This window comes from Cuculus canorus, chromosome 3, assembly GCF_017976375.1.
Source record: "Cuculus canorus isolate bCucCan1 chromosome 3, bCucCan1.pri, whole genome shotgun sequence".
Classification (NCBI taxonomy): Eukaryota; Metazoa; Chordata; class Aves; order Cuculiformes; family Cuculidae; genus Cuculus; species Cuculus canorus.
Genome location: NC_071403.1, coordinates 10036002 through 10050909, shown reverse-complemented (window position 1 = coordinate 10050909; position 14908 = coordinate 10036002). Strand labels below are relative to the sequence as shown.

The following is a 14908-nucleotide window of genomic DNA, read 5'->3' as shown; positions in this document are numbered from 1 at the left end:
AACATACTTGTCTCCCAGGTGAAAGTGGTGTTTTTGTGACTGAACTTGTTTCTATACGGGTTCTAACGCGTGCTGAAGGTTTTGATGCAGAATGACTAAAAACTTGTAAGGCTGTAGAAATGAATTTCCTCAGGTAAAAGAGTGCTAAGAGAAAAGTGAGCTTCATCTCCTCAAGAGCAGCGGAAAGGACAAGGCGTGATAACACAATGGCAATGCACATGAATTAATATACACGAGAAAATAGACATAGATATATAGGGGATGGCTAGAAACTTCACTTTGTAGATAACTACAACACTGGCAGTCCTTTTTCATCTACTGCTTGTGTTTATCACTTAGCACTGACATCACAGTATTTTAATGAAGTCCTTTTTTAAGGAAAACACTATTGCTGTATCCATCTGTATTCTAGGTTTGGTTTACTAATACAACAGTGATTTAAAACCATCGAAGAGCTGTAATCAAGTGTTACTCTTTTTATTTGACAGGCCGGACCTGATAGACATGAATACCGTTGCTGTTCAAAGCAACCTTGCAAATTTAGAACATGCTTTTTTTGTAGCAGAAAAACTTGGTGTTGCCAGACTTCTGGATCCTGAAGGTAAGATACTTGCAAAGGGCTTTGTTGCAAACCCCCTAGTGTTAAAATAAAATCCAGTTTGCCTGCAGATTGTAGCATATTTGTGGGCATTCTTACAACGACATGCTAAAGTGCTGTTCTTTCTTGCTTTTTTAGATGTTGATGTTTCCTCACCTGATGAGAAGTCAGTAATAACTTATGTGTCATCGCTTTATGATGCATTTCCCAAAGTACCAGAAGGTGGTGAAGGCATCGGTGCAAATGTAAGTAGGACAAATGTACTTGTGCAGTGTGTGAGCTTCATTAATAAAATTTTTTATATCATCTCTAGAATGTTAGCTGGATCTTCTGTAGGACTGCTGTCACACTTTGCTTTGACACAATTTTCCATTTTAGAGGCTTAGCAGCCATTTCATGTTCTAGAAATGAAAATATTTGTGCAAAGAGCTTAACTGAAAACAATATACCTGAAGTTGGAGAAAGGTGGAATCAAACTTCTTTCTTTCCAGTCATGGACCTGTAAATTGTGCTGCTCTAAACCTCGTCAATTTTAAGTTTTTAAACTAGAAAGTTTTGTGGTTTCAGTGCACTTATTTGGGACAAAAACTGAAAAGTGAAATCATATCTTTGGAAACTTTACGTGAGCTATAATGAGCAAGTAAACGTTGTTTCAGGATGGCAGGGTTTAGAAATATCATTTCTAGGTGCATGTAGACCTCAGACTTCAAAGATAAAGCAAAAATGAGCTCTCAGATGAATTTCTTCTGATCTGTAACCTGAGTTGTGTTTTGGTAGGACGTTGAAGTCAAATGGGTTGAATATCAGAATATGGTGAACTACCTCACACAGTGGATCAGACACCATGTCACGATAATGTCTGACAGAACATTTCCCAACAGTCCTGTGGAATTGAAGGTAAGGTGTGGTGTCTTAAACTCCTTGTTGGAATGACACTCTATCTTCCTGACTCAAAGTGTGCTTGAAAAAATGAAGTGCTTGTTGATTTATGCAATCAAATCAAGTGTAGAACAGTACTACTTAACATTTTCAAAGTACAATAAATACATTACTATCATATGAATAATCCAAAACAGCAGCTTGGTTGCTGATTGTTTCTGAAGAACTCAAGTATGACAGTAAAAGAAAGTAAGCTTATTAAGAATATTAGGAGAGTGTTTAGAGAATAAGGTTATATTCACTGCAAGTAAAAGCTGATGATGTTTTTTATGTTTTTGTAGGCACTTTATAGTCAATATTTACAGTTTAAAGAAACAGAAATTCCACCAAAGGAGACAGATAAATCAAAAATTAAACGTCTATATAAACTGCTGGAGGTAAGTTTTATCATACATTGAAATATATTGAAGTTCCCTTTCTGTGGCTTAAAGTAACAAATATGTATGCATTGTTAAGGTCTGGATAGAATTTGGACGCATCAAACTTCCTCAAGGCTATCATCCAAATGATATAGAAAAAGAATGGGGAAAGCTTATTATTGCTATGCTGGAAAGAGAGAAGACCCTTCGGCCTGAAGTAGAAAGGTATGCTAATGGATATTGGACAGGTTTGGTAAATCTATTTACTGTTGTTTTAACTCGTATAGAAAATTCGTAAATATCTTCTTCCATGATAACATCCACATTTTTTTCCTAGATCCAGTAGTTCTGCCTTTATTTAGGCCTGAAGTGTCTATCTGCTTTATAGAAGCAAGTCCAGGTGGAATAGTCTCAGAAGGTTAGAATGAATAGTATCTGTGCTTCAGAGCATCAAAGCACTTCAACACAAATATAAGCGCCTTCTTTGTACAAATTGGTCAGGTCCACTTTGCTGTCTCGCTTGGACTCTATATCGAATAGGCAGCATCCTCATCCTTTACGTGAAATGTTTATTTCACTTGGTGCACAGCATTGTGGGCTAAGATCCTGTGGTGACACTTGTGCCTTTTAGTGGTACCTCTTTTGAGTTCTGTGGCAGACACAGCTGCTATCCATCCATTCACTAAGTAAACCCAACTTTACTTTAAGTTAAATGATTTTTGGGCTTCTCCCTGCAGGTAACTATAGACACCTGGGTCTGGGTTCATTCTGCTTGACTTTAAGTATTGAAAGGAGACACTTAAAATCTGAATCACTTCCTAGAGAATCCTTGCATGCACTTTCTGGTGACAATACGGTGATCATTCTGTCTGGTTTAAGTACCTGAAATTAAGTGTGAAGAATCCAGAGCACTGTGTAGAAAGTTCTCAAAAAGATAGATTTTAGCAAAAGAACATCCAAAGACAGTCAGAGTTGATTAAATATGTGTCATGCTTACAAAAGCAGGACTGAAATGGCAGATTCAGTGCGAGGTGTTGGTTCACAGCATCCTGCTAGGAAATAAGTTCCTATAGAGGAATACAAAATTATCTCCACCATGCACAGAACACTGGGAAGCAGTAGAAATAGAGCCTGCTAGATCTTGCAGGTTAATCTGTCCTGACCTGCCAAAAGCAGAGTTAGTGCCTGCGTTTGAGAAGAGGAATTCTATTCATACTTGTAGAAAGCTGGATTATCTCTGTTGACAGTGTGTGTAAATGACATTAGTTTACTTCCTTTTTATTCAGATGAACTAAGCACAGGTCAATAAACATAAACATAAACTTCTTGGTATATTTCAGCATTGGTAAACCCACTTAAAATGACAGACCACATGGTGAGGCCACTGTATGTGATAGTCACTGTAAAATGAGAGAGAGAAGTTGGTGAAGTGATTCTGGCTTAGTGATCAAGCTAAAATTGTCAGATAATCTGGGCACAAGAACTTGATCCTTGTTTGTTTTTTTGTTTATTACTGCATCTCATGAATATGAGGTGTTGATACAGCTTCTGGCGTGGGATTTGATTGTAGCAAAAATATGACTTTACCTAATATTGAAATTCGGCAAGTACTGTAACTTTACAAGCTAGAATGGTGAATACGTCTGAAATTATCAACACAGATTATAGAATCATAGAATGGTTTGCATTGGAAGGGACTTCAAAGCCCTTCCCATTCCATCCCCCCTGCCATGGGCATGGACACCTCCCACCAGTCCAGGCTCATCCAATGTCGCCTTGAACACTTCCCTGGGCAACCTGTGCCAGTGCCTCACCACCCTCATTGTGAAGAATTTCTTCCTAATGTCTAATGTAAATCTTTCCCTTTCCAATTTAAAGCCATTCCACCTCGTCCTATCATTCCATGTCCTTTTAAACAGTCCCTCCCCAGCTTTCCGGTAGCCCCTTCAGGTACTGGAAGGTCGCTATAAGATCTCGGAGCCTTTTCTTCTCCAGGCTGAACAACCCCAACTCTTTTAGCCTGTCCTGATAGCAGAGATGCTCCAGCCCTTGGATCAGCTTTGTGGCCTCCTCTGTACCTGTTCCAACAGTTCCATCTCCTTCTCATGTTGGGGATTCCAAAACTGGACACAGGACTCTGGGTGCAGTCTCACAAGAGCAGAGCAGAGGGGCAGAATCCCTTCCCTCGCGCTGCTGGCCGCACTTCTTTTGATGCAGCCCAGGACATCGTTGGCCTTCTGGGCTGCAAGTGCACATTGCTGGCTCATGTCGAGCTTCTCATCGACCAGCACCCCCAAGTCCTTCTCCGCCAGGCCGCCCTCTGTCATGTCATCCCCAGCCTGTGTTGAAACTGTGGATTTCTGTGACCCAGATAGACAATGAGTGGCCAGACTGGTGTACGGGATCAAAGTTAATGTGATGCCAGTAAGGAGAGTGCCAAACTGAGCTCTTGTGTCCAAAACTAACAGAGCTTGGCATTACTGCAGCGTTGTGTTTGCTGTCCTCTTCTGTGTAAACACAAGTCAGCTTATAGTATGGGTGTGATTTTCAGGAGGTCCTAAAAGCAGGGTATGAAAAACTGAAACAATCACCCTGAAGCCAAATTCTGAGTTAAAGTTTTAAGATTGATGGCCATGTTCAGATTTTGCTTACTTGTTTTGTGGTTGAAATGACAAGAAGCAATTAGCTCTGTTTGTGGAAGAAGCTGAAGGGGAATTTGCAGGAAGGCAAGTAAATGGGACAGGGCAGTTAGTAAACATGCAGACTTGGACAGAGGAGTAACGATGGTGCATTGTATGGTGTACAGGTGTCTCAAATGAAATTGTTATGAGCTGATTAACCATGGTATTCCCCCAGTTCTATTGTGCAGTTCCATTTGAAGGAAAAAGAAGCAGCTGAGCCTGGAGGTGTTCAGTACTGTACTGTGGAGTGTGGAGTTCTCACTTCAGTCCTTTTTGAAACTTGTTCATAGAAGAGACTGAGAAACACTGCAGAGACTTCCTTAAATTCTTACTTGGCTTATAGACATCCAGTGACACTTAAATAAAATATTTGGCACGTGTGTTTCCTAGAGACGCCCTAATGTTGCTGCCTAGTCTGTACTTGCAAAGCTTTAATGCAAGGTAGGGAAGCCAAAATCAAGGTAGCATACGTAGCCCCAGGTAAAATCCTTTGAAGAGCTGGCAGTATGTTAATTGCTGTTTTGAATATGCACGCTGAAGCGTATTTAAAGGAGGAGTGCTACGTGTTTCGAAAGCCAGTAGTGAAATTTCATCCCTAGAAGCTGTGCGTTTTGTAGGAGTATCATCTTTTCATTTTTCAGCAAATGTAAACAGCCAGAAGAATTGTGCTCTGGATGTGAAAATGAACAGCAGTAGTTATAGCTACCATAGCAGTGATTCGCTGTTTAGCAACAGTACGAGTGCTCGAACCAGCGTTGACTCTAACGAGAATTTCCTTTCTGTTAATTGTGGTCCCACACTGATAAAATCTTGTATAAGCTTCAGTAATGGCACCTTAAAAGGAAGCAGGTAACTTGGCATATTTATTTGTGCTTTGTGTTAGATACTGGGTTTTTGTTTGTTTGTTTTCCAACTCATGCAATTTTCCTAGTAAGTATAAATAACATTAATACTTATTTATTTTTCTGAACTACTCTGGCATCACCTAGGTTGGAAATGCTGCAGCAGATTGCAAACAGAATCCAGCGGGACAGCCGGAGCTGTGAGGACAAACTAATACTTGCCCGAAATGCTCTGCACTCTGTAAGTCAGTTGGTGGTTTTACCTGTCTGTGTTCATGAAGTTAGTGCAGTGGATTGGCTACTGAAAAAAAATTCTTTAGTATTTTTGAGTGCATGTTTAATAGCTGCTGCTTTTATTTTCCTTGTATTATTATTTTAATATAGCATTTCTTCAAGAAAATACCAAAAGTTGCCTAGAGCGAGTTCTGCTGGTATTTTTTTTTTTTGATTGTTAGATATTTCACAATTGTTTCAAGATCTGAAGAAGCTTTTGTAAGAAAAAATAGGATTTCTTGCAACATATTTCTCTTTGATTTAGCTGCAAGGCTTAATATCTCTCTCTTCTTCAGGACACCAAACGATTAGAGTCAGGACTCCAGTTCCAACATGAAGCAGAGATAGCTGGGTATCTTCTTGAATCTGAGAACCTTCTCCGCCAGCAAGTGATTGATGTCCAAATTCTTATTGATGGAAAATACTATCAGGCAGACCAGCTTGTGCAAAGGTACTTTACAGTATTTTTGTGAATAAGTAGATGTCCCAAATATGGATACCTGTTATTGACAACATTTTCAAACCTATCTCTCTATGGATAAATGTTTCAATCTATCACTGAGCACCCAAATAAAGATGATCAGGTGTTCTGGTGGGTATGTTGCCCACAAACATTGTTGAAGACAAGAGGAGCTGTTTGTACTCTTGCGAAAATGAAGTCGTTCAGCAGAAGATGACTTTAAGATTTACTAACCTGAACGTGAAGAAATTGGCTTGTTTTATTGCACCTAAAATGCTTTCAGAATTCTCTAACTTTGATTTTAAAATGGAGACGAGATTTCTGATGAAAGCTGCAGATGTCTTAGCAGGTAGCAAATGGGGTAACATTAGCTTTTCTGTGGGAGTGTGTGTATGGTCTTAGCAGAAAGCTGCATTTGAAGGGCATGATTCGATTTTATGAAGCAGTGGCTCCAAAGTTTTTCAGGATTTGTCTCAGACTGGGTGAGATCAAGCACGTAAGAGATCCTTGGCAGTGAACTGCAAGTGTTTGATGTACTGCAACATGTAATATCTTGTAAGGTTTCTGTTTTGCTGATTGTTCCCTGTAGTTGTGTATGGTGCATGCTAGTGCCCATACGGTACTGAGGTTCTGATTGTTGGATGATTTCTGCATCTGTTATCTGTATTTATAGAAGTATAAGTTGACATACCCTATACTTCATTATAAATGCTTATTTATAAATATGGACATACAACTAAAGTGTAAGAAGTCATGTGAATTGATATCGCTACTCAGTTCAGGATGATAAACCTTAATCATAAGCATTCATTGAAATTATTATATATATTTATTTAATTTCTTCTATTTTAATAGAGTTGCAAAACTTCATGATGAACTGATGGCCATACGGTCGGAATGTGCTTCCATCTACAACAAGGGGCATGCACTGACAACGGAGCAGACAAAGCTGATGATATCGGGAATAACCGAAAGCTTAAACTCAGGATTTACAACAAACTTACCCCCTGAATTAAATACGGCAATGACCCAAGGTTTAACACCTACTTTGACTTCTTCTAGCTTGACTTCTGGCCTTTCATCAGGTCTTTCTTCCAGACTGACACCAACCATCGCTCCCGCTTACACACCAGGCATTCCACCACGATTAATTCAAAGCTATGTGACAGGAGTAGACAGTGGGACTCTGCAAACACTCAAACTGATGCAAATAAGAAAACCTCTTATGAAATCAGCTTTTGTGGATCAAAATTTGACGGAAGAGGAGGTAAACATGAAATTTGTCCAGGACCTATTGAGCTGGGTGGAAGAAATGCAGGTAACGATCTTAATGGAAACAGTCTGCTTCTAATGATTGTGTTTACTCCTTGTAGATCATGGCTAATTTTTCCTTCTTGTTTGTAAGGTGCAACTTGATCGAGCAGAATGGGGTTCAGATTTACCAAGTGTTGAAAGCCATTTAGAAAATCACAAAAACGTCCACAGAGCTATTGAGGAATTTGAATCCAGCCTTAAAGAAGCTAAAATTAGTGAGGTACAGCACCATATCCTGTATTTCTTGGCTTACTTTTTTTACTGGATGATATAGACTAGTGTTGAATTTTAGAACTGTGTTTCTGTTCCACAGTCTTACTGATGTCTAGATGACATATCATGAAATAGGAGATCTAAGGGTTTAACATATCTAACCTTTTTGTTATCTTTTGACCTCGTATACCAAATACAGATCCAAATGACTGCCCCTCTTAAACTCAGTTATGCAGAAAAATTACACAAACTGGAGAGTCAGTATTCAAAACTCTTGGTAAGTTTCTCATGTCTCTTTCATGTTCAACTTTTCAGTGTACCTCAGCTTTGATAAGAAACGGGCTTTAAATCCTGATTTGTGTAAATCTGATTTTTTTTTTTATTTTTCTATTTAATAAAGAACACATCAAGAAATCAGGAAAGGCATTTAGATACTCTACACAATTTTGTCTCTCGTGCTACTAAAGAGCTGATATGGTTGAATGAAAAAGAGGAGGAAGAGGTTGCATATGACTGGAGTGAAAGAAACCCAAATATAACAAGAAAAAAGGAATACCATGCAGTAAGTATTGCCAATATCATCCAGACGGAATAATCTTTTAGAATTCAGGAGATTTCTAAAACATTTCTATCTTTTTCTGTTTTTGTCTGGAAAAAAGGAATTAATGAGAGAGCTTGATCAAAAAGAAGAAGTTATTAAATCGGTACAAGAAATAGCTGAGCAGTTGCTTCTTGAAAATCACCCAGCCAGGCTAACCATTGAGGTAAGTTAGTAAAAACGGCACACAGACAAGAAAATAGTTTTGTGATTCTAGAGTTATTGATACAAATTGCATTGACAAGCTTAGGACTCAGAACAGTCCGTAGGTGGTTTCTCTCCTGTTGTGTTGAAAGAAGCTGTTTAATACAGCTTTTCTAGTCACTTACTGTATGTATGGATTCTTGTTACGGTTTAGAGTTGGTTTCATAACTTATTTGTCAGTGAATTATGAAACTTGTTTCATTGTTAAAGATCTCACCAGGTGATGTGATTTACTTCAAATTTGAATTAAGCTTTGTATTATAGAGGTTTACATAAAATGTGTTGTACGTGTTGTAGGATTGTAACAAGTTTCCAAAAAGAATGCAGAATGTTTTTGCCCGTAGATCTACAGGAAAAGAGTAAATACAGACAGTGGGTGGTAAAAATGGAAACAATAAAGCTGTTTCATTATATAAGAATGAAAAAACAGTTGGGCCGGGGGGAGGATTTTTATGGTTCTTCAATTCATTGAATTTATATCTGTGTAAATTTGAAGCACAAGGAAAACTCCTCCTTCCCATCCATCTCGGGACATTTACTTTGAATAATAAATTACCTTTTATAGAATGCAGGGAATCCCATTCTTTAAAAGTATATATTGTTATAATGGGTTCTTACCAGTGTAATATAATTGAGTCTGTTAAAAATAGGTATTATGAAACCAGGCCGTCACAGTGAAGGTGATTATGCAGGTTATGATGTCTGCAATAATGCTATGTTGAGATACTTTAAAAGAAAAGAAATGAGGTTTTATGCCTTTTCTTCAGAAGAATCTATGCATTAATGCATCAGTTTGAAATTAATTGAAGGCAATGGAAAAACTCTTTTGAATTCCCTGAGAATCAGAAGGAATTGAAAAATTTGGGCTGTTTTCTCAAAGTCAAGAGTGCCCTCTGCTGCTGCATCTGCAGCGGCCGCGCTCAGCTTCGTCTAGGAGACATCATTCCAGTAGGATTGCGTGCCACAAATTTCTTTTATACATTGCAGCGAGTCCTGAATAATTATTTTTATTGTGAATTCAGTGTTACTTTAATATCTGATTTGTATCCGAGGAAGAATTCAGCTATTTTGAATGAGTAAATAGAGCCATTTGTCCAGAGAAGGGCAACGAAGCTGGTGAAGGGGCTGGAGCACAAGTCTTAGGAACTGGGTTGTTTAGCCTGGAGAAGAGGAGGCGGCTGAGGGGAGACCTCATCACTGTCTACAGCTCCCTGAAAGGAGGTTGTAGTAAGGTGAAGGTTGCTCTCTTCTCCCAAGTGACGAGTGGCATCAAGCTGCGCCAGGGGAGAGGTTCAGAATGGACGTTAGGAGAAATTTATTCACTGAAAGGGTTCTTGGGCACTGGCAGAGGCTGCCCAGGGGGAGGTGGTGGAGTCCCCATCCTTGAGGTATTTAAAAGATGGGTAGGTGAGATGCTCAGGGACATGATTTAGTAGTGGACATGATTTAGTAGTATGGTTGGACTCAATGATCTCAAAGGTCTTTTCCAACCAACAAATTCTATGATTCTATAGACTAGCTTAGACTGGGAGAGCTTCAGGAGATGTAGTTCAGCCCCTGCTTAAGGCAGTGTCAGGGCTTTGTTGGGCTGAATTATGAAAGTGCCCAAGAACATGGTGATTTCATCGCTTTTCTGGATGAGTTTTCTGATGTTTGCCTGTGCTGTAGCAACTGTTTTTTTCTCACGTCTAACTGGAATTTTCCTTGCTACAGCTTTCCTGGGTGAGGAGGTCAGGTTTAGATGCTTGTGTTTGCTACATTACCTTAATGTTTCATAATTTCTGGAAATATATGCATTTTTTTTTAAATTTTCTTTTGTAAATCTTCTTGTTTCCTCTAAAGGCCTATAGAGCTGCGATGCAGACACAGTGGAGCTGGATTCTTCAGCTCTGTCACTGTGTTGAACAACATTTGAGAGAAAATGCTGCGTATTTTGAGGTAAGAATAGGAAATGTTTTGAGTTAAGATGGTAACAAAGAGGTTCCACTGGAACTGCTAGCTGCTTTCTCACAGCACTTCTAGAATTGTCATTTGTCACGTGCAGTCACTGGATGATGAGCTGTGCTCCCACGGTGTTACCATACCTGTATTGTCTTCACTATGGCTACATCAGTTCACAGCAGATGAAAATCTGGCCTGATGTTCCTTCAGAGCACCGCAGCTGCAAGTTGAGACTCTGAAGATGAATCAGTGTTCCCTCCACAACTGCAACTTGTGCAGATGATGTAGAGTGGAGGATGGTTAATGATAGCCAAGGGACAACATATTCTAGGTGTTTTTTCCAGAACTATCCAAATAGCAATGGGATGTACCGCATTAATAATAAATGGAACAGAGAACACCCTGAAAGCAGACATATCCAACAAAACACCTTTCTGATTATCACCCACTTATATACTCAGCGATACAGCACTCAGTTACACAAGTGAGAATGGAAGGCTTAAGGGTTTCTCAGTTACATGCATTAGGATTGAAGTTTTAAGAGTTTCATTGAAACAAAATCTCCTTTTTAATATTTAAATCATAAAGATTAGTTCTTAGTGTCTTCTGGGTTGGGTAAGGTAGAAGAGGCCGGGGACTGATGCTGGGATGAGGTGCCTTTGAACTGATAAAGGTGAGAGCCCAAAGTTGGGAAATGGACACTGGAACGATTTGGGCTCTTGGTATTAGGTGGAAGAAATGAGATAATGGATTTGAGAAATGAGCTTTCATGGACAGAGTGGGGTGAGGATTATGGCAGGACATTTTCCTTCTCATGCTTAACCAGAACCCTGGTTTAGAGGTGCAGATGCCCACGTAGAACTGCCAAGTGTGGCAGTTCAGTTCCCTCCTTCGCAAGATGTTTGCTCCAAGGAGCTTGCTGAAGTTCACAGCTAGTTTGGTACAGTTTTAGGCTTTGTCTGTTCTTTATATATGACAGTAATTGTAATTCCAAGGGAAGCAAGAATCACCTCAGAAAACTTTTGCACTGCGGGAACACTGATTAACTAAAGTTCAATAACTGCTGAATTAATTTTGCATGTAGATTCTACCAGGAATAACTGATATTAGAGCCTTCTTGAACAGCACATTGAGGTATGAGATCATGGTGTGTGCTACAGTGGTCACTTCAAGCTGCTAGAAAGGATTATTTTAAAAAATACGGCACTGAAAGAAAACCTAATATTGTTGCTGTTTGCATACTTTTTAGGTTGTTTAAAAATAACCCAGATATTTATCTCATCCTAGTTTTTCACTGATGCCAAAGAAGCCATGGAATATCTAAAGAATTTGAAAGATACCATATACCGAAAATACAGTTGTGATAGGTCAAGCAGCCTTCATAGGCTGGAAGACCTTGTCCAGGAGTCTATGGTAAGAATTCAAGGTTTAATATGAGTTACAATTGAACAAGAAATGTGTTGATTATAACTGGATATAAAATATGTGTGTTAAAATGATTCATTTGAAACGAGGGAATACAAAATGATTTTTTTCTTAGAATTTATAACTAAATAATTGCGTCTGCCCATGTATAATGACTGTTTTTATACCCTTAAAATACAGTTTTATTTATTTCTTTATGATACCAGATGTTGTGAGTTGTGAAAGATATTTTGTTCTTGCAAAATGTGTTACTTTTAAGGAACACAGTAAAGTAAGAAAAAGAAAGCTTAACAGGATCAAAGAAACTGCAGTGTATTCTTGCCATCTCTTACAATGTGTTCTTTTCTTAACTGTTTTAGGAAGAAAAAGAACAACTCTTGCAGTATAAGAGCACAGTAGCAGGCCTTGTGGGGAGAGCAAAGGCAATAATTCAGCTGAAGCCAAGGAACCCTGACTGTATACTCAAAACATCCATCCCAATTAAAGCCATCTGTGACTATAGACAAATTGAGGTTAGAAACTTGAATTTCCTCAAATCAATTACAGACGTGAGAATTCAGTTAAAGTTTCATTAATTACCATGTTCCTGGAGAACGTTAGGCTCTAAATTTCTTCCACCCTAGTAAGCAAGAGCAAATCCTTGTGTTTAGCATTGTTTTCATTGTTTTTGTTATTCTGTTGCTTATTTGTTGACACCACTTGCAGAAGTGCTTTGTAAAAGTATTTTGTAATGCTTAGCTCATTAAATTATTCTGCTTTTCTGTTAATACTAGATAACAATTTACAAAGATGATGAGTGTGTGTTAGCAAACAACTCCCATCGTGCTAAATGGAAAGTCATTAGTCCAAGTGGTAATGAGGCCATGGTTCCGTCTGTATGCTTTACAGTCCCTCCACCAAACAAAGAAGCAATAGATACTGCCAACAGGTAAGGACAAACCAAAATCATCCGTTTTCTTTTAAAATTCATTTTTATGAAGCTTGGATCAAAATAATGTATAGCATTTTTTTTCCGATTTCATGTGTTAACTTTGGTCTAAAGTCGGAGTCTTTTATGTTTCAGAATTGAACAGCAATTTCAGAATGTTCTGGCCCTTTGGCATGAGTCACATGTAAACATGAAGAGTGTGGTGTCCTGGCATTACCTGACAAACGAAATTGAAGCTGTTCGAGCTGGCAATGTTGCCTCGGTATGTGCTATGACTAGCAAGGGCCTGTTAGTCATTTGGTGGGAAGTCGTAGGCTATGCTTCCCAGAAATATCGTATAATCAACAATTTGCAGCAGTCCTCGTCTTCCTTGTGGGAATAGCTGGCAGTGGCCTCACTGGGTACAACTGTGCAACATTCTGCCATGATCTGAGTAGCCTTTGCACAGATGCCTTTGTGGAAGCAGCAGAGATGTTGTATTATGAAAACTACCGGTAGCCTCATTGCACTAATCTTTCTGGTCTCCTGTTGTCAGCAGAGGGACAGGATCTTGAAAGCAATTGAACAATGTCTAAATCTGAATTTTGTTCTGGAAGAGACTACCTTTCTGCATTTATGCCGAAGGTCCCTGGGGAGATTTGCTTTGTTAGGCTAAGGTTAAGCTTCATGGAAAAATCCCAAACGTTATTTCCTCACAACTGCAACATCTTACTTAAAATGGACCAGCTGTGAAGTGACATTTAGTCTTTCAGACTGAAGGCAGCTTAACACTCACTCCTCTGTAATGCATTTTTTTCATTCTTATACATGTCTGTAACTCGAAATGTTAAAAAGCTAATTAGGATCAACTTGTCAGAAATGAAATAGTGATATAGATCAAAATACTCTTCTGTCTGGCTACAACAGTGTGTGAGATCACTGAATTACACAATATTAGATGTATAGCTTACTATATTAGTGTTACAGGCTGAGAGAGTTGGAGTTGTTCAGCCTGGAGAAGAGAAGGCTCCAGGGAGACCTTAGAGTGACCTTCCAGTACCTGAAGGGGCTACAGGAAAGCTGAGGAGGGACTTTTTACAATGGTTTGTAGTGGTATGGGAAATAGCTTTAGATTGGAATGGGGAATATTTAGATGAGACATTAGGAAGAAATTCTTCACAGTGTGGGCGGTGAGACACTTGCACAGGTTGCCCAGGGAAGTTGTGGCTGCCCTATCCCTGGACATGTTGAAGGGCAGGTTGGATGGGGCCTTGAGCAACCTGGTCTGGGGGGATTTGTCCCCGCCCATGGGCTTTAAGGTCCTTCCAACCCAAACCATTCTGTGATTCCACGTTTCTTTGTTTCTGTGGTTATACAATATTGGTATATATCTGTCTACAAAATGTTGCAGTAATGTTTGTAATGCCCAAACCAACATTTTCACTCCTAATTTCCCACTGTTGCTGTTGAAAAGAAGGAATCTAAGATAATTCGTGAAGTCTCCCTACTCATAGAACTGTTGATGACTTACTCTTTGTTGCCATGTGGCATTAGATGGAGAAATGGTGTCTGAAGTGGGATTGTCTTAGATGAGAAAGGATTTTATAGTGAGTGTGAACTATCAGCTGTTATGCTGATACCTGTCAAGTGGATTCCAGCCTTGGAGCAGCAGGCTTCCAGAACCTCAATTCTTTGACTTTACCGTCTTAGTAATTTGTCAACTTTGCCTTTTGATAAAAAGCATTACAGGGAGCTGTGTGAGTGATGCATCACTGCTGACTGTCCTTTGGGTTTATAATCTGTTCCAGATAAAGACGATGTTGCCAGGTGAACACCAGCAGGTTCTAAGCAATTTGCAATCCCGCTTTGATGATTTTGTGGAAGATAGTCAGGAGTCCAAAATCTTTACAAGCTCTGATACAGCACAGCTGGAAAGGGAAGTCAATGTTTGCAAGCAATACTATCAAGAGCTTCTGAAATCTGCAGAAAGAGGTAAAACTTTGCTGAGAAAAGTAGAAAAATACCCTCACAAGAGCGATTGTATTTATTTATAAAATTTCTCTCTGAATACAAGTTCTAGTGAATTTATCATATTGATGTTCTTAATGCTTCAGTTCTTCTGAACAGTTAGTCATCTTTTTAACAACGTGCACA

The 14908-nt window shown here is 39.1% G+C and overlaps 1 protein-coding gene across 1 annotated transcript in view; it reads left to right on the top strand.

The window, feature by feature from the left end:
* Nucleotides 1–14908, top strand: part of LOC104065316 (dystonin) — a 320467-nt gene that overhangs the window by 166939 nt on the left and 138620 nt on the right. The window contains 18 exon segments of the mRNA XM_054061292.1: nt 489–601; nt 737–843; nt 1376–1495; nt 1819–1914; nt 1994–2121; nt 5567–5660; nt 5989–6143; nt 7008–7470; nt 7558–7686; nt 7879–7956; nt 8080–8241; nt 8339–8443; nt 10324–10419; nt 11710–11835; nt 12207–12359; nt 12621–12775; nt 12911–13037; nt 14563–14746. Coding sequence (XP_053917267.1) covers nt 489–601; nt 737–843; nt 1376–1495; nt 1819–1914; nt 1994–2121; nt 5567–5660; nt 5989–6143; nt 7008–7470; nt 7558–7686; nt 7879–7956; nt 8080–8241; nt 8339–8443; nt 10324–10419; nt 11710–11835; nt 12207–12359; nt 12621–12775; nt 12911–13037; nt 14563–14746 — 2591 coding nt within the window.